At 32.3% G+C, this 20,818-nt stretch overlaps 1 protein-coding gene across 1 annotated transcript; it reads left to right on the top strand.

The window, feature by feature from the left end:
• Positions 1-4,042: 4,042 nt before the first annotated feature.
• Positions 4,043-17,981, top strand: LOC108215372 (small RNA degrading nuclease 5). The gene is made up of 14 exons (XM_017387864.2): positions 4,043-4,278; positions 4,706-4,762; positions 4,851-4,916; positions 5,410-5,543; positions 5,644-5,753; positions 6,868-6,996; positions 7,082-7,152; positions 9,749-9,808; positions 11,483-11,538; positions 14,906-14,966; positions 15,062-15,335; positions 16,017-16,198; positions 16,292-16,587; positions 17,558-17,981. The coding sequence occupies exons 1-14, from the start codon at positions 4,189-4,191 to the stop codon at positions 17,679-17,681; spliced, it is 1,710 nt and encodes a 569-aa protein (XP_017243353.1). The 5' UTR covers positions 4,043-4,188; the 3' UTR covers positions 17,682-17,981.
• The last annotated feature ends 2,837 nt before the right edge of the window (positions 17,982-20,818 follow it).

Raw genomic sequence — 20,818 nt, 5'->3', positions numbered from 1 at the left:
TGACGATATCTAGAAACACATTAAATATCTTATATGAATGTAAATTTTAAATGTTAAGTTAGTTGACATTCTCTTATGGGTCCACAGAATAATATATTCTTATATAAATATAACGGAAATGCATTTATGATTGTGATTTAAAATTTTATATTAGTTTGAAAATCTGCTCAATTCAGTAGTTACAAGTGTGAAACTAAATAAAATTTGTACATTTGATTTTGTGATATTTCTGAATGGATTAAATTTGAATGAATTTTTCTGATCGGGTTAATTATCTGATTGGACACTCACTTCACACCAATATATCATCCGGGGCACTCTCGAATTTTCGGTCTCATTTAAAACACCGTTTTCAGAAATTGTATCAGTCTTAAAAATAAAACGTTAAATTCGAAAACAAATCGACAGTTTAAAAAGTGTTACTCATAGGGTCTTAACATAGTAGGCTATAGAGATTATGTAAGTACGATTAAATGAATTTCCGCGTCCAAAAATGGGTAAAATTGATGGAAAAAGAGATGGGTTATGAAGAACCCTAATAATCTATATATAGCCATTGTTTTGATGCAGAAATTCAATTAATCGTACCTACATAATCTATATAGCCTACTGTGTTAAATCCCATGAGTAACACTTCTCAAACTGTCGATTTATTTTTGAATTTAACATTTTACTTTTAAGACTGATACAATTTCTGAAAACATTGTTTTAAATGAGATCGAAAATTTAGGAGTGCCCCGAATGATATATTGGTGTGAAGTGAGTGCCAAATCAGATTATTAACCCTGATTTTCAAGTGCAGAATAATGTATCATGTTGTGTTTTTTTCCTATTTATAGTCTTTATAGTCTAAGAGTTTATATTAAAATTGGAGTCACCTTATTTTGTTGTTTTTTTAAAAGATTCATAACATGTATGATTGATTATTTTTTTTTGACATATCTTCTTGATGTTTGATTACAAATGTTTCACAGCCAGTGATTTGCTCCTCGAATTGTTTTAATGTTGTAGATGATCATGTCCTTGCACACATTGAAATTTCTTAATCTCACTATTCGTCTACTGCCTCACTTGAAGAAAGCTCATCCTCTTTAGAATCTGTGCTAGATGTGCAAGTACCGGTTTCTGACGAATGTTCCGAGGCTACATGTATTGTGGCTCCTGACGAAACAAAAGGCTGGATTCTTTTCTAGGATCTTCTAATTTTAGTTTGGACTGCAATCAAAAGGACAGAACTTGGTTGAAGAGAACCCGAGCATGGTTTGAATTTAAGAACCACTTAAATTTTGTTGGCGACAATGAGGAGCAAGTGGATTTGGTTATTGGTGGTATGCAAACAATATATTCTTCTTTGTCTGAAAAACTAGGGACAAAATCAACAGCTAACATAGCACATAGAGTAGATAGGTTCATTACCCATCCTGAACAAGTATACATTGTGATACAAAATACAGATGTAAGTTTGAAAAAAAGGATGTGGAAGTTGAATAAACAGTAGTTGCGAACTATCTAAAGAAGATAGGAAAAAAATAAAAGTGTAGTAATTGTGGAGAAATGGTACGACACAATGCTTGTAGATGCATGCTGTCTGCGACTTTTTTGAGGCTTTGGGCTAATTTTGAATTAAGACCCTTTCAAATGACAATATAAATTTTGTATAAATATTTAGGGAAACGAAATATCATTTAGACATTTATATTACTACAACTGGCATCTGTTTTATTGTAACTCAACAAGGATATGGGAGTGGTTTTAACTGTTTGTGCTAGTGTTTCTAGGAGAAAGAATTAGAGGATACATACACAAGAAATTGATAAGTGTTTAAATATAAAATCATAAAAATGAAAAGAAGTTACATATTTTCATACACTTATATTAAAGCAGGGTGACAAAAATATTAGGTGAGGAATAAAAGAGATATTAATACGACCATGTTATATTTGACATGAGTATACTAGAAAATATAAGAGAGTTATCATAAAATGAGGCCCCTAGATTTTGTCAAAAATCATGGGCCCTGTGCTGGTGCACCTGTGGCACATGCCCAAAACTGGCCCTGCGTACATTTCCTGAACCAAAAACAATATAGTAGAATATCATAATGTCTGTGATTAAATGATGAACTCTGTATTTTACTATTTTGTAAATAAATTCTTGTCTTGACCTGATGCAAGCTTAGATCTTGTGGTTTTGCAGTTTTATGTATTTACAAATTTCTATCAATTCACTATCTGCCACCCAATTATAATATATTGTGGCTTATATTGTCTATGCTTCGAGATTAAACTATAATATGTCTATATTGAAGCTATTGATATGGTCATGAATAGCGAACCATTGACCATCATTAACCACTTGCATATTCTATATTTACTGTCCTCCATATTAACAACTTCCGAATCAACTTTTTCTTTACCCTGCACAACATCAAAGCATTACTAAAAGACTAAAATCTTCATATCCTCGATCAAAAAAGTTTTAATAATATATATACACCTTTCTAAACCATGCACGTTGTTCTTTGATGCCCATTCTTAATTTAATATCTATGTCCTCGTTGCGATTTGCTGCATCTTTGGCCTTGATATATTTTGTAAGATTTTTCCTCACAAAATTTTCTGCTGGAGTAACAAAATCTTCATCCTCATCACTGATTAGTCTATCCTGTATCACTTTTGCCTTTCGTTATTATGACCTCACATTCAAATTGCTTACAAAATAGCCACGACATTGTCCGGTACTTTGTCCTTTTCTTATCTCATTCAGTCCCCTCATATTTTCACCATCTTCGTTTACCACATCTTTCTCTAGATTTTCATAAATTGACGATCTTTTTGGCTTGTTAATCCAAGCATTCTCAAATAGCCTTGCGCTCCTACGTCGTGTTGCAAAAAAGTGATCAAAGTCTTTTTAATTACATTTATGTTTGCTAGTTCACATAAAATCTAAAGTAACACAATCATTTTCATAAAAAAACACTAGACCCCCGCCCTCTCATTCTAGTCTTCAATAATAGAGAACAAAAAAACTGATATGTAAACAGTTTAACAGTTTATTATGTAAAAATCATTCATTTGCCAAAGAAACTCCAATTGAATAAAGTAATTTTCTTGTTTCAAAGCAAAAATAGGGACCTAGTTGGTGCATCACAACTTTAAAAAAATGCAGAACAACACATTGCAATGCATATATGCAGTACACTATCAGAATAGGACATTCATCACCATATCCACAGACAAAAGATTAATAAAATTGAAGCATTTTACAAACTCATGTGAATCAACACATGACTTTTCACACAAAAAACTTTTAATTAACTCACATATTTCAATTAAAATGAGTTGGGCTCCTTAACTACATCAACAAAATCTTCTCTAATATTGTTTACAATTTAGATTGCAGGAATCAGTCCTATGCTCAAACATTCTCAAATTGAATAATATAAATTTGTGGGTTTAAAATAAGCTTAGGACATCAGATTTATTGCTACCATCTCACATATATCATCATGAAGGGGCACATGCATCACCATTCATACACAAAACACATTTCACAATCGAACAATTTTACTAAATACATTCATTACACACCACTTATACATTTCTTCAACCGGGTATCAATTTTTTATCCACAATAAACTAAAATAAGTTATAAAATTGAAGGAAAAAGCGATGGGCATATAGATTTTAGTTTCTAATGTACCTAAACTAATCTTTCTTCTCCTGCATCAATCAATATCGAGAAAACAATCAATGTCGTTTATCATAATCCCGTACTTGATTTTGAATTTCCTTATTTCCTATCTTCCGCGATTTGATTAGATTTTAGGGAGGAAGTGTATGACCTTGTTTGACCTGTAACAGTCTGCCAATGAGAGTAAAAAACGATATAATATAATACAATCTCCAGATCATATATGATAATTATTTTCGATTTTTAAAATTTATAAATACGATCCACGTGTCTCTCATATCCACCCTTTGTTTTATTTGAATCCAACGGTGTGGTTATCAATCTCCAAATATTACAATTTTATTTTACTCCAAGCCCAACTCTCCCCGATGTACATGAAATTGATATTAAACTAACCCCCTTCCGAAAACCTACTTTTATATACAACGAAGTACCCATATTCCTGTCCTGTATACCAGAACTGCTGCTGCTGCTATACATATAGTCCCAAGAAAAATGATGGTGTCTTCCAATCTCAGTGATTCCCAGGCGGAAAAAGATGAAAGCAGCAGCAGCAACCCATATCTCAGCATCTATGGCCCCGAGGTTGATTTCTTCATGCCCCCTTTTCTTTTCTTTCTCTATGCTTGTTTTTTTTTTTTTTTTTTTTGGCGCATAAAGATAACCAATGAAGATTAAAGTTCATCTATTTCAACCACTATTCCGGTTGTGTAGTGGCAATTATAATGCTCATTTCGTTATGTCCGTAAGAAGATATGGGGGGATTGGGGGGATTACTGATTAGGCGCTTGTAGTCGGTTTTGCCTAGTGCCTTTTTTTTGTCAATAAGTATACAATGTTTTGCCAACACTACTTACTTGCTCAGCGTGTCCCCTTTCGCTGAGTGCCCCGCCCGGTTCACTGTGAAGCTAATGCTTCTTTTATGTGTAGAGCAATAGAAAAGCAGGCTTTTTTATTTATTTTCTGCAACTTGTTACACATTATCGTAATTTCGAGCATTTAAGCGGTGCAGGCAAAAGCAGATGTTGTCTTTAAGATTCCAGAAGCAGACTCCTCTTTGAACTTCCAAGTAGGATTTCTGACCATTAGTAAGCTGATATTACTTTTCAATTAATGGTCTTAATATTAAGCATCTAAAGTGTTGTATAATGTAATAGGACATGCAAGGACTTGTCAACTGGGTGCTTGCTGAGGGGTTCATGCCGTCCTGGATTTTTATAAAAGTAATTGTCTCTTCTATGTGTGCTACTTTACCCACATAATGTCAAATGTATTGTACAATAACATAGCGGCTCCTCTCCTCTTGTTAGCAATAATACAGCTAGATTTCTCTCTGTTGTAGTGCTGCTTGTAGCAGTCCTTTTGTTCTATTTATTATCAGTATTTTGATTTTGCTGGGCTTATTTACACTGTGGGAAGTAAAAATTACAAGTTTTTCAGCACAATTAAGGGGTAATGTTATGTTGATTTTGTTGAGGATATTGAATGATCTGAGCAATAAACAATATTACGAAGTATGCCATCACTATCGTAATTTTGTCTGTTTTCTGCACCAGAGTTGAGGTCACCTTTTCACTTTTTGAGGCTTAGGTTTTTCATATCCTTATTTTGTATTCGCGTGTGTATAACATTCTCATGCACTAATTCTTTATGGCACTGCTTCATGAATTAGTTTACTTTTTGTGTAATATTGAGTTGCTAGCTTCTGATCTGCAGAACAAACCCCTGATTCCGAAAGTGGTTATGCTTTATGTCCCTGGCCTTGATGCGGGTCTCTACTTGTCCCAGTCTAAGTTGCTCCACAGTTTTAAAGAATTCTGTGGAATTCCAAGGGCAGTATTAGCTCTGAGGTTGGTTTTTTATACGTTATATAGAACAGAGGTGCATGACATCATATTGTGCATCGCATATTGTAGAAATTGATGCTTATGGTTTGTTGTTTATCGATAGCTGTATAGCAGATGGAATGCAGACTATAGATGCTCTTCTTACCTGTAAGGTAAAAAGAAAAAGGGACAATGCTGAGTCAGTTAATAAACCTATTCAGAGACTTGATCAAGGTATATCTTTATGGAGATTTCAGACAATTTACTCTTCCCCTAAAAAGATCCACTAGTTACTTGTTAAGACAAATCTTTTAAAGTTTGTTTAAGTTAACATCTTTATCAGTTCGATCAAGTCTGCGGGGCTCGACTGTCAAAATAACTTTTTGATATGTTACAGTTAAGATATCTGCCAAAAGGGAAAAGCGCAAGGGAGTCGAAGAGCTTAAGTGGAAAGCAAATCACATGCATTTTGAAATATTGAAAACAATTTATAAAATACACTGTCTTAGACAAATAAGTAGTGTGTAGTAAACAATATACAATTTGTTACTTGGCAAAAACAATATATAAAAGACAGTCAAGTCATAATGATATTTAATGGTGTTAATTCTTCATACATCATCTACTTCTTGAAGATTCTAAAATTCTTTGCCATAGTTGGTGAATTCCATGATTCATTAAAATTGCCGGTTGCAATCTGGCCAACATCTTCTCAGTAGCAGTGGAAAATACTTAAAATATTTTGCTAATTAGCATATAAACAGAACTTCTTCTCATTGGCTGGCGCTTTTACAGTGAAGGTCATTCTGGGTTTTGAACTAAGCGAATAATTAGGAACTTCCTGAAATTGGCTGGCACTTTTACAGTGAAGGTCATTCTGGGTTTGGAACTAAGCGAGTAATTAGGCTTTTACAGCGAACGTCAAACTGAGTTCAGAACTTGAGGAATAACTAGATGTGCGTTTCACAGCTTCGCTTGTGGTAGTGTAAATTATTGGTTTTGGTAGATGTACCATCTATAGATAGGATGTTTAAATGCATTTTGCTTCCCTTTGGGAACTACTGCAGCATTATATGAGATATTATGTGTAGTTTAAGCATTTCGTCTAATTGGCTGAGTGACCTGAACATTCTGTGGAGAATGATTAATCAATTAGTGACCACTGATATTATAACCGCCATCTTTCTGTGAAAATAAAATAAATTGTTAGCATGAATAAGAGCTAAGTGGTAGTGTGAGTGAAGGTTCTGGCGGAGCACTTTTATGAAGTCATTCAGAACTTCTAGTATTAAGTGGCAACTCATTTGTGCTTCCCACTTGAATTAACTGAAACGCTTGTTTGATGCAGGAACTTCTAATTCTGGTGTAAACAATCTAACCTTTGGCGATCTCCCAAAAAAATTACTATTTCCCCTGTCATATTATACACTCACAGAGAAGGAACTAGAAGATAACGGTTACTGCATAAGTCAACCAGGTGAGTAATTATAATGTACTGTGCCTTTAGTATTCTTTCTATTGCTATCTTGTATTTCAATTTGTTTACTTTTCCTGCTGTGCAGATTTTGTTTCGACTCTTTCCTCTCCTTCAGGAGTTCCTAAGCACAAAATGTTAGCACTTGATTGTGAAATGGTAAAGTTACATATTGAAATATTTGCATGGACTTTGGATAGGATTTACTCTATGCTGGTTTAATTTCTCTGAAGAAATTTTGAAAGTGATACAAAAAGCATAAACTCCTTCCATTATATGATCGTTTATGTCATTACTAACAGATGGATCATTTACTTTGTCATATATACAATATTTTACATTATTAAAGTGTATATTTTTTTTTTGGGTTGAGGGGTATACTCCAACAAATGCTGTCTACCTAATTGTTGGCAAGCGTTTTGATGCGGAACGATAATTAGAATATTAATTTGTATATATCTTATTTTATTATTTAGTAATATATCTAATTGTGTTAAATTATAAAGTTCTATCTGTAAGAACTTCATCCCACCTCAGCATCAACCTAATGGTGAAAGGAATGTGAACGTGGAAGGTGCTGACTTTCATGCCAAAAAAGTGTCAAGAGAACCTATTAAATATGATGGAAACTGTAAAATAGATAGTGAACATGGACACAATTCGCTTGTCGAGGAAAATTAGAGTTCATAGGATTAATATTAAAAACGAAGAGGACGGGGTTAAAGATGCATCTAAAAACGAAGAAATCTTGGCTGAGGAGGCGGATAATGATATCATGATGGTGGAGCTACAGGGGCGGAGGGAGACTGGGGGCAGTGGGGGTACTTGCCCCCATTAACTTTATAGTGTATATAGGTTTGTGTTAGACATTTTAACTCAACTACTGATTTGCCCCCATGGTTTATGTATCAGTGTGTTTTTTTGGTAGCTTGGGTTCAATTCCTTCCTACTGCAACCTTATTTTTGGAGGCTGGCAGTTTACCTAACAGCAGTTTAGTCACAATATAACACTAAACTAGTTATAAAATCTATATTATTTGTTAAAAATGTCCTAATATAAGATTAAATTCATTTTTCTTTTGATTTTTATATTTTTAATTTATAAAATCACATGAAAATATTGATAAAAATTTATATACTTCTATTAAACAAGACCGTAAAAAAAAATTTGCCCCAACACCATCACAAACTTGGCTCCGTCCCTGGTGGAGCATAAAGATTTTCTTGGAGAGACTATATTTGTATTGGGAACTACTACCCTATTCAAATATTTCATCCTTTCCATGTTCTTCAAATTCTACTACCAGTGTTGAATATAGATGTATTCAAGTTCTTTGGTGAATCATCTCGTCGTACGTTGATTCTTAAATTTTAAAAAACTCGCGGACAAGTTTTTTTAAAGGCAAGGAGAATGATGAGGAACGAAAAAGTAGAATTTTAGTTTGTAGTTATCTTATGTTAGTGTTTAGGAACAGATCTAGTTGTATTTTTTCATAATGTTTAATTATATTATATATAGATTGTTAGGAATATTCTGGAATAAGAACAAAATGTTTCCTTTATTAGGAAGATTTTTACTTGGTGGTTAAGTTTTGGTATTTACTTCAATATAATGAGCTCTAATATATCATATAATTGTAAGGGACTTCGATTTTAAAATTTATGAATTGTTCTCTCTAGTTATGGGTTGCGATCCATGATCATTTTACTTGGAGGAACTGCAAGGTGTTATTTCTCTCATTATTTTATATGATCTGACCTACGCAGAGTCCTTGTCCACTCTGTTGTCTGTCCAATATTGTCCCTTTTAGAGTATACATTCCTAGTAACAATTATTGCATAGCATTTATAAATCCTAGGTTAGTGGTTCTTCTACGGTCGTGGGTTTTCTGCGGATAATCCACCTTATCTATCCTTTTCTTGTGTTTTAGTTCTTGTTGTGCATCATGTTTGAGTAATATATTTGTCTCTCAAGTGTCTAGTTATGTAAGTTTGGGGCTAGTGATAGTATGTTAATATCAAGCCATGGTAAGCTCTTCTCATGTAGCCCAGTGGATGCCCCTCTTCTGTTGTTAACAAGAGATGGAGAGTTATGGCCTAGGTGGAGGCATTTGTGTGCGACTATTTTAAGATGTTTGACTATATTAACTTCTGTAATTGACCATATCCAAAATAAGAAGCAGCAGCTTTGGCTCAAATATTATTTATGTGGTTTGATTGTTTATTGACTATGTGACTTTGACATATTGTATAGCATGACCGAAAACATTACTTATTATCTAGTTTACTTGCTATCAAATATGACAAAATGGCGGTAACATGGATCCCATGGTATTTTTTTCTGGAAAATATTCATTGTGTTTCCTTTTTAAAGAATAATATGTATTATATCGTGGATGTAGATATTTCTTAAGCTTACAAAGTCAACATAACGTAGCTCCTCCGTCGTTCTTTGATCATGTCTTGAATTGTAAAGATGGTCAACATTAGCATCTACAACCCTCATTACCGATGTCTCTTTTATTTTATATGCAATTCTGTTAAAACTACCCAGAGAAGCATGTAGCTATGGATAATAATTGGATAATATATTTTGTAGTGGGAAAATTAGGACATGAAGTTTACAGAGATCGGGTAGAACCTTGTAATCTGGCTGTAGATGTGTTCTTAACATATCAGAATTATCTCTTACAGTAGATAGTGCTTTCAAATTCAAATTATAGCGCTACATATTAACTCCTCCTTCTGTAATCAGTGTATCACGAAAGAGGGTTTCGAGCTGACGAGAGTAACAATGGTGGATATTAAAGGACAGGTATAATTTGTTGAAAGCTTGTTCTTCTTGTATCGCAACTCACAGATAAGTATATATTCTGTTCATTATATGGTATTCCCATTAATTATCAACTTAATTTTAAAAATTTAATACATGTTTTTGCTTTTTTGAACAGAAAATCTCTTACAGATACTAATTAGAAGTCATGCATCATGGATTTTCTATTATATATTTATCAGTATATCAAGCCGATAGATTCTTATATTTATGTTCAACTCAACTTTTTTTTACTCTATTTTTGCATCTTATTTTACTTTCTTCTAAATTTCTACAATCAGATCTTTGAAAACTAAAAAGTCACCTAAAACTCAGAATGATGAAGAATTATTGAAAATTGAAGTACAATAAGTCACTTGGTTCAAATTATCTCACAGCAAGCATTAAAATGAAATCTAGACACTGGAGGACCTACTCTTGCCCCAGAAGTGCTGGACTGCTTCATATCTTTGATCGACCTGTATTTTCTTAACTAGATGGTTTATATATATATGTATCAAATTTGCAATGAGTTTATAAGACAGATATAAAAGACATTAAAAGTGGTTTCAGCTATATTTCCTTCCCCGCCCCCTTCTGTGATATTAATTATGTTCTTATCTTTTAATACCTGAATTGATTTGCTATAAAAATGAGGTTAAGTTTGAAAGTGAAAACAATTTATACTTGGTTTTCATCTTAGGAAGTCGGTTAATCTAAAATAAAATCACATAACTTTTGTTCCATTTCATCTTTTTATCAGGGTAGATGTCATAATATAGTAATTTAGTACATTAAAAATACAAAATACTGTCTTTCAAGAAAAAAAAAATGAAACACCAAATGAAAAGAGGTAAGTTCTGGCCCCCTTCACTTAGTATCCTGGGTCCGCGACTTATGGTAGATATGATTAACGTGTTTACATATTTTTTATACGTTTTTTCCATCTATAGAACTCAAGAGTTCTTTTATCGCATCTAATAACTTTATATCTATATGGAACATCTGTAACTGTCTAACTATTGGCCTTTTCTACTAAAAGCAAATGTCATGAATTATATGTACATGCCAAGGTTTGGACACTTTTAGAGTCAAAAAAATTAATATTACATTTTTATATTTTTTATGAGAATTAAACCCTAGGCCTTTGGTAGTACTTCATATAAGATCCCTCTATAAACCTTACTTTTAATATTTTGTTAATGGGAATTAAACCCTATACCTTTGGTGGTATTTGGATTAGATTCCTCTTATGCTTATCATATGTAAAGATGATATAATACAAAGTAGAATAGAGTATTTCCATGTAAATAAGTTCTACTTTAATTAGCTTGTCCAAGTGTAAGTTACAGATCATGTTCATGATATGCCCTGCAAATTTGAATTCACACTCATGATGTTTACATACTGAATGAATTTGAGTAGAGAACCAGATAAAAAAAACATGTGACTATGAATCATCTTATATTTTATTGCATTTATGAAAATTCTGGATAACTTCTGTAAAATAACATGGTTTAGTGTGTTTGTTATTGATAGCTTGGTCGTATGAGGATTTGCTATTTTAAAAGCTTGAGTCATATACTCATATACTTATCAATATCCTCTCTTTGGTAACCCAATCATATGCTCAATTATTTATCTCTACAATTTGGATAATCCTATATACTTTTACAGGTCTTATTGGATAAATTGGTAAAACCGTCAAACCCGATTATGGATTATAACACCAGGTATGTAATTTGTAAACACAATTATGTGGCTTTGTATAAATTTCAAAATTCTCTCTTACTAAATGTTTAGACTTTTGGTTGCTGGTGTCAAACTTCAGCTGTTTTGAATTTGAGTTTGTCTCGTTTGTGATGTGACTTTCTTTAAACTCTTTTTGTGTCATTTGTAATGTGGAGCAAGTAGCGTGTCGTTCTAGGTCAAGCATCAACAAATCACTTTCCATTATCAAAATTTTGTTTTGTTTTGATGTTTATGTTTAACTAGAACCAAATTAATACATGAGTAAATTTTGTTAAACAATTATATAAACATGGTGAAAACCATGAATATTGACCACTAAGTCTATGACACATTTCTAATATGTAATAATGAAAGATACTTATAAAAACTTGTCATGGACCACATAGAAACAAACAGACATTAATTGACTTCGCAACATATTTGGATGACCACATGGCATTGACAAGCATTTACATATATATAAACACATCTCAGAAGTTCAGAAAATTATAACTGTATGATTGTCATAAGGTTTAGGGCTTTAAAACAGCCACCTAACATTAATAATCTAGATTGTAGTTTGGTTATTCCTAATAATAGCCGTCGGAGCTTCCTGCTAAATAGATAACAACAGTTAGATGTTAAGGAAAATTCCATTTCTAATGGTTAAGATACCATTAATGATTTCAAATTCTCCATCAAGCACATTATTAAAATTCAAATATCTATATTATTGTTTTCAAAGATATATATTATATAGTATTCAAACATCATTAATAAGATATTATATAATTTAATTCGAATTTTCTATGGTGTGCCCATGGGCACACAATAGTCACCAACTCCCGTGAGAATACTAACTTTCGATTGGTGGATGGATATTAAATGTTGATGGCCCCCCTGCATTCACACCAATTCCACCAATCAAATTAAACCATTTTCATGAGAGTTGGTGCTTAGCATGTGCCTATGGGCACACACTAGAAAAACCGAATTTAATTTAGTTCTAAATAATGGGGCATGGGTTTTAAGCTAGTTATTATAAAAGCCTATACCACTTAATTCCTATATAATTCCATTTAGGTTTAAATAGTCCAACTTTTATTATATTATTATAGAGTTAATCGTAAGTATAGAAGTTATCCTATAATTCCTTAGGCTTAGTTTCATGGTGTTAGTCCTATACTTTTGCCTAGGGTTAAATGACATTTTGCTCACTAAATTGACAAGAAACTTGCAATTGGCTTGAATAAATACACCATGGTATGTATAGTCAGCTAAAGTGGCATTTTGGTCACCAAACTTACTAAAAACTTGCAATTAAGTCATCAAACTGGGTAATCTTTCATTCAGGTCATTGACCATTACACCCCTTGAAAATTGGAAAAAATCGGAATTTAGTTTTTTTTATAATTATTTCTAAAATATAAAAGTCTCGGGTTGAGAATAATATTTATTTCTAAAACAAGTATATCATTTATCTTATATCTTTTATACATGTCAATATATTTATCTTACTGTACATACCACGGTGGATTTATTCAAGCCAAACTCAGGATGCTTATTCAGCTTCCCGTACAATTTTTAACGGAGTCTGTAGCAACTGTCTTGAATGAAAATTTTCAAGAGTAAAATGATGCGATTGAAAGGTTTTTGAGTTAGATCACTCAATTGCAAGTTTCTTGTCAGTTTAGTGACCAAAATGCCATTTAACCCCTTTTGCCCAAATTTCGTACTACTTGCGCTCTTTACCAACACTGTGGTTTGATGTTACCATATCAAACTTTCACGGCGCAATTCTTAAAGAGATTCCACGGAAAGCAATATCCTTCATGTGCATTTTGATTAAGGCTAATTATAGGAAAGGTTAAATCGACAATCTTTGGGTTGCTTTGCAAGAACTTCTAACATGTTATGTGCCATGTTAGCCGGACAAAAGAATTTTATGTTTGGCTGAATTTGGGAAGAAGCTAAATATTCAATCTTCTAGAGGGATAATGTGGAGCATCACATTATCCCTCTCAAATGATGGTAAAATGATGCGATTGAAAGGTTTTTGAGTTAGATGACTCAATTGCAAGTTTCTTATCAGTTGAGTTACCAAAATGCCATTTAACCCCTTTTGCCCCAATTTCGTACTACGGAGGACCAACAATGAAAGATCTTTGGTGTGGATTTAATAATATAATATGGATTTAAACTATAGTGTAAATTCCATTTTTCAATTGGATTTCTTATCGCCCCTGGCTTATTGCTTATTGCGCTCTTTACCAACACTGTGGTTTGATGTCACCATATCAAGCTTTCATGGCGCAATTCTTAAAGAGATTTTACGAAAAGCAGTATCCTTCATGCGCACTTTGATTAAGGCTAATTATAGGAAAGGTTAAATCGACAATCTTTGGGTGGCTTTGCAAGAACTTCTAACATGTTATGTGCCATGTTAGCCGGATAAAAGATTTTTATGTTTGGCTGAATTTGGGAAGAAGCTAAATATTCAATCTTCTAGAGGGATAATGTGGAGCATCACATTATCCCTCTCAAATGATGGTAAAATGATGCGATTGAAAGGTTTTTGAGTTAGATGACTCAATTGCAAGTTTCTTGTCAGTTGAGTGACCAAAATGCCGTTTAACCCATTTTGCCCCAATTTCGTACTACGGAGGACCAACAATGAAAGATCTCTGGTGTGGATTTAATAATATAATATGGATTTAAACTTTAGCGTAAATTCCATTTTGCAATAAGATCCCTTATCGCCCTTGGCTTATTGCGCTCTTTACGAACACTGTGGTTTGATATCATCATATCAAGCTTTCACGGCGCAATTTTTTTTTTAAAAGAGTTAACACGGAAAGCAATATCCTTCATGTGCACTTTGATTAAGGCTAATTACAGGAAAGGTTAAATCGACAATCTTTGGGTTGCTTTGCAAGAACTTCTAACATGTTATGTGCCATTTTTTAGCCTGATAAAAGATTTTTATGTTTGGTAATCTTTAAGAGGGATAATGTGGAGCGCCCCCCGCCCCCCCCCCCCCCCCCCCCCCCCCCCCCCCCCAATATTAATATATGTGAAACAATTCTTATTTCCAAGGAGCTCCTAGTTCAAGAATATGGATCAGATTACAAGTCTGTTGTGATTCTTATGATTTTAAGATGTTTCTATATTTTATTCCCCTGGATATGTTCCATATAAGCTTAACTTCTCAAATCTTTCATTGGATATTGTTTTGTTTATTTTACTTGCAATGAAACATTTTTACATTTATCCAAATCTCAAGAAAAATGCAGAAGTACACAAATTACCAAGTGAAACTCGATTGTATGAAAAACTGTTGTGCATTGCTTTTAACATACTTATATGCAGGTACAGCGGCATCACACATGAGATGCTAGATCCGGTGACCATTACCCTCAAAGATATTCAGGTTTACATTTGGCCTACTTGATTTCCTTTATGAAACAAGTTAAGCTTATAACCTCGCAAAATCTATTCACCTTGTTTGTTTCATACAATCTGCAGGAAGATTTTGTACAGCTTGTACACAAAGAAACCATCTTGGTTGGGCATTCATTGGAAAATGATTTGCTAGCACTTAAAATATCTCACCATCTTGTGATAGATACAGCTGTATTGTACAAGCATTCACGTGGTGGCACTTCTACTTATAAGATATCACTCCGTGTGCTCACTCGAAAATTTCTTGCCAGAGAGATACAGAACTCAAATTGTGGACATGATAGTGTTGAAGATGCAAGAGCTACTATGGAACTAGCACTGCTGAAAATAAGACATGGCAAGTGTTTGTCTATTTTTACAAAGACATTAAATATTAGATTCATCGACTAGGGAGCATGAAATTTGCTTCTGTATGACTATATGCCTTTTAGGTTTGATTAGATCACAATTGTGTATATCCCATTAGTTGTTGGGGGAGGGGAAATTATGCAAGGATGAAGTGCTTCAGGATTCCCTTTAATATATGGATTATATTAATATGCTCTTTTATCTGATATTATCTTTTTATTTAGACCTAAGACCTTTTCTATTTGGCCCCAAAGTGACTCGATGCCCATTCCTACTTTTAATAGTGATCAGAGTTGCACGTAAAAAGATATTTACGACTTGTGATTCGTTCTACAATTAATAATATCTCAAGTCAACGATAAACCCCATTGATGATATAATATACTTGGATTTTGTTAAAGGTAAGATGTTAATAAATAATGTAGATAGGTATGGCGATGCTATTAGATATTAATGAAGAATGGCTAATAGGAAAGTCGTGAGTTAAGGATGTGTATGCTTTGATTTTCATTTACTTATTCATGTTCTTTTATTAAGTTCATCCTGTTCACTCCCATATCCCCCATCCCCCCCCCCCCCCCCCCCCCCCCCCCCCCCTCGCCCCACCTCAGTATTTCTTTATTTCAATCTTATGTTGCTTTTCTCCTCATCTTAATTGTTTATAATATAGGACCGGACTTTGGTGCCCCTCCGTCATTCATGCGAAAGAAACTGCTTACAGTATTAGGTGAATGCGGCAAGACATCGTCTGTTATTGACAATATATCTGTAGTGAAGCGATATGCATCCGAGTCATCCAATGCAATACCAATATCATCTGACGATGAGGCTCTTACAAAAGCAAAAAAAGAGGTTTGTATTCTTGTAATTTCCTTTTGAAAAGTCTTGAGAAAGAATGGTGTCGGAAATTTGTTTAGTTGGTAGTTTGACCTTTTCTGAACACAGGTAAATAATGAAAAAGTGCATTTTGTCTGGGCACAATTCTCGGAATTATATACCATTCTGAAGAAGCAAGCAGAGGATGATGACAAGTTGAAGGAAAAGCTGGCAAATATGATTTCATTGCTCACTTGTAAAAAAATTCCGACAAGGAAAAAATGCATCACTTACAAGATAACCTCTGAAATAAAGGATGTCCTTCACCGATTAAATGCCCGAGTCAAAACTTTGTGCTCCAGTTTACCTGCTAATACTATGCTTATCATCTGCACTGGTCATGGGGACACTGCAGTCGTCCAGAGGTATGAGTGACAAGTTGGTTTGATGATTGGAAATATTGTATATGTGTTAATATGCTTTAATTGTTTAAGTATCCTTTGTCAATTATTCTTTGTGGAATAGTGATTAAGCAGTGATGAAGAGATTATTAACATAACTGTAGAGTTTATTTTAAGAGCAAAATGCCCGAAATGCTAGATATCACTGAATTTTAGACATGTAAACTTGAATTAAAAACCATCTTGATCAAATTAGTAATTTTTCTTTTTTTTTTTTTAACCCATAATCGAATGAGCGTTTAGTAGTTTCATATTGGGTGAAAGTCATATGACTCTTATGCAATTTGATATATAAAAAGAACTTGTTTTCTGCTTAATTTTGTATGAGTTGTCTATGTAAAGTTCTGCATGCATATTGGTCAGCCATTCATTAAATTGTCTAAAATAATTCTAGTTGCAGAACTTATAATACAAAAATCATACTGAGGAAAAACTAACATGCCTCTTAGTCTCTTACCTTGATTCTAATTGATGGGAGCTCCTTTATTGGAAAACCGCAACATACTCCCTGATTATAGTTGGTGACAATTTGCAACAAACGTTTAAGATTTTTTTATTGAATGTGGATAACGTTTATTTTAAACTGAAAATTTTATGATTTGAAATTTTGATAACCCATCTTGCAATTTGAATGTTGAATCATGCCATTGTCCACTCTAATTAAAATCAGGGGACAGGTTCTGTCGTTGCCTATTGTGTGTTTGTTATTGTCTGGCAGATTGGGTCGTCATTTATAGACTAAATGCATATGTAAACTATAGGAGGTCCGAATTATTAATATGTTATTTCTCTAAATTAATAATTAATATCCGTCAATATGATATCTATGTATGTGTTGCACAGTAAATTAGTTCCTTTTTTCTTTTTGCTAATTATAACTTCAGTTCCTTTTAGCATTCATATTGCTGCTTTATGGTTTACATTTTTTATGAAGATTGAGGAGAATGCTAACACAACAAGTGGAAATTCCTGCATCCCGTGAGCACCTTGTTAAAGTTTTGGAAGAGCTGCAAGCCCAAGCTGAAGTAGGTTTGTGTTTTGTTGGTGTAAAGCACTAAATACAAAAGTAAAATCAGTCGTAATCCTGTTCTGGCAATTTTTGTTTTATGTGAAAGGCAAGCAATTTCAAGACCAATCATCTTTGTACAGATAAAAACCGTAATTTAAGTGTCTACATAGGTAGGTTGCGGAAATTTTGACCTTAGAGATGAGTATCCGATGTGTTCTATGGTTCAGTTAATCTGCTGCTTCAGTTTCTTGTTTTTCCAAGATGTTCTTAAATCTAACTGAACCATGCAGTCTGCACTCTCTGTATACAGAAAAATGGGTTAATAGTGAGATCAACTTGAGCGTTGGAATGTTGTGATTTGTTGTTTATGTGATACACTTCATGATAATATTTTGCACGAGGCCAAGAACCACAAACTTGGTAACCCAGTTCGCTCTACTCACAACTTTATACTGTTATGTCAGACTTATAAATATTTTAATGTCTAACATGCAATCTCTATTGATATTGAAATTAATTTTTTGTTGAAACATGTGGATTTTGCTGTTGTGGGGAAGCAATATTTTCATGGTTTCAATTTTTTAATTCTGAAAAGGGTTAATAATTAAGCAAGTTTGAAACTTGATATATCAAGTTGATCACCGAACTCAAAACGCTCTCAAATAGGTCACTTAAGTTAGTTACAGGTACCTCTTACTATGAGTTGAAGAAATAAAAATATTATTTACAGGGGTTTAAACATTAATCTTGAATATCAGCACAATTAAGTACAAAGTTATGATTTTTAGTATTTATGATAATATATCTAGATTTTATCAAGTTTATTATTGTTTATTTTTAATTAAAACAAAGAAAATAATTATAAATAAAAATTAAATAGTAAATATATTATTATAAATATTAGAAGTCATAATTTTGTACTTAGTTGTGGTAAAATTCAAGAATAATGTGTAAATCTATATAGATAATATTTTTACTTCTTCAACTCATAACTCATAGTAAGAGGTACCTGTAACTCATTTAAGTGACTCATCCAAGGAGAACGAAAGTACCTTTAGAGTACAGTTATGCCTCCAAAAGATATAAATCGCACGGTCGTCTGACCGATTTGAGATCGTTTTGAGTTCGGTGATCAAATTGATATATCCAGCTCACTTTAACGACTCACTTGATTATTCTCCTTTTTGAAAATTATCTTCTGGCTTTAAATTTTTTAAAAACTATTTTCGATGTATTTTAATTTTTCATTATCAAACCAAACAACCGCATATTTTGCTGGAATTCAGGTAAAAAACTGTTTGATAAATCTAAAAATAATTTCTTTGAACAATAAATTTTTATTTTAAAAGCTGTTTTTAGAAAAGTATGTTCTCTCATGTTTTTGTATATAATAATTTTTCAACTTTTATAGAAGATGTCGTAGAATTCACTATCCAATCTTATCAAAAATATTAGGAAATCGGATATTCTTGTATTGGATTATTCTATTTTAAGAATATAATCGATCATGCGTATTTGAAATCTAGAAATATTATATTTTTTATTTTTTAACGGATAATCTATAATTTACTGAATACAGATATCTACTACTAAATTAGTGAGCGAACTATGCCAGATGTTTCAGCTTGTCTAGTTAAAACTGTTAAGCTCTTTGGCAGCTAGACGACTCTCAGAATCAGTTGGACATCTCCTGTTACAAAATCGTTTAAGGCCTCGTTTGGTACGCTGTAACTCAACGCGGTAACCTACGGTTTCATGGAACTCATCTGAATGACAGTGTTTGGTTGTATGATATTAAAAGTGAGTAACGTAACTTATACTTCCATGGAACTTCAACTTCCTGTAAAACGGTGTAACCTAGTTACACAGCTGATGCGTGGTTTTTCTGGGTTCCATAGTTGTTTGCTTTTTTTTTTTTTGAAACAATAGTTGTTTGCTTATTATTATTATTATTAAAATATCATAATTTTACATATTTAATAATGGTCAAATCCAAAAAATTAAATTATAAATAAATATTATATCAAAATTGTTTATTTAATAATAATTTTTTTTATTTAGGATTTACTCATATCACATTCTTAATAATATTTACTATTTATTATTATATATGTTTATTTTATATAACAATTTATCCATCTTAATATTTTTTTATTTATTTTTCTTCTTAAATTATGAAACATAAATTTTGTTCTATATTTTATTTATTTTTATTTAGATATTACTAATATTATATTAATATATCATCTCATCTAAATAATTTTTTATATTTATAAATATCGTATTTCTTTTCTTTTTATATTAGGTTAAAATTCTTATTATTTTATGTTAATAATACATATCAAATCATTTTTATTTATTTATTTATATATTTATAATATATTATTTTGATATTATCTAAATTGTTAAAATTATATGGTTATAGACAACCAAACGCTGTAATTATCAGTTACACAGCAACTGCACGTTGTAACCTGCTTCCAAGTAACCTTAAGTTCCTGTGTAACCGAGAATCCTGCTAAACAAACAAGGCCTAAATCATCCAGATAGTTCCCCTCAGATATATTTTCCAATTTGCATAAGTTATCTTTAGTAAATTTTATTTGTAGTAATACTGCATATAATTATTTATAAAAATTAATAAAGTCTATAATAACAATTGATTGTTATAATTAAAATAAATTTAATGAAAAGAAACACTAGAAATTAATGTTTTGAATTTTGAAACTTATAAAATACTTCATTCAGACCATTTCAGCAAGAAAAAAATTAACAAAACAACACTTTTGGTTCGGTTCAAATTAATTATCATTCAGAAATCAAATTTTTCAGAAAATATTGTTTAAGTTTAACATTTAACGCCTGTAATATTTGACTTATATATATTACAGTATTTCATTTTTGGTGATATATAAAGCTTCGTGTCTTAATTGTTAAACTATGTGAATTTGACTCGTTTATTGTTACGTGACTTTCGTATATCGTTAGAATGTGCTTGTATGATTTATGATGAATAAATCTCGCTATGCGATTAAATAATATTAACTAGTTGCGACGGTTTTGACTTTATATTAATAAATGTGATCGTTGTCGCTACCCGATTTAATAAGAATAGAGATTGATACAATTTAGTGATTTTTGATGAATTGCGAGTAGCCAATAAACTTTAACTTGTAAAATAGCGAT

This window comes from Daucus carota, chromosome 3 (genome assembly GCF_001625215.2).
Source record: "Daucus carota subsp. sativus chromosome 3, DH1 v3.0, whole genome shotgun sequence".
NCBI lineage: Eukaryota > Viridiplantae > Streptophyta > Magnoliopsida > Apiales > Apiaceae > Daucus > Daucus carota.
This window is presented reverse-complemented; position numbering and strand designations above follow the sequence as displayed.

Bases quoted from the DNA above. Each gene is read 5' to 3' on its own strand.
- LOC108215372 (XM_017387864.2), top strand. From the start codon at position 4,189: ATGATGGTGTCTTCCAATCTCAGTGATTCCCAGGCGGAAAAAGATGAA. The intron at 4,763-4,850 runs GTAGGATTTCTG...ATAATGTAATAG, and splicing joins ACTCCTCTTTGAACTTCCAA to GACATGCAAGGACTTGTCAA. The intron at 4,917-5,409 runs GTAATTGTCTCT...TCTGATCTGCAG, and splicing joins CGTCCTGGATTTTTATAAAA to AACAAACCCCTGATTCCGAA.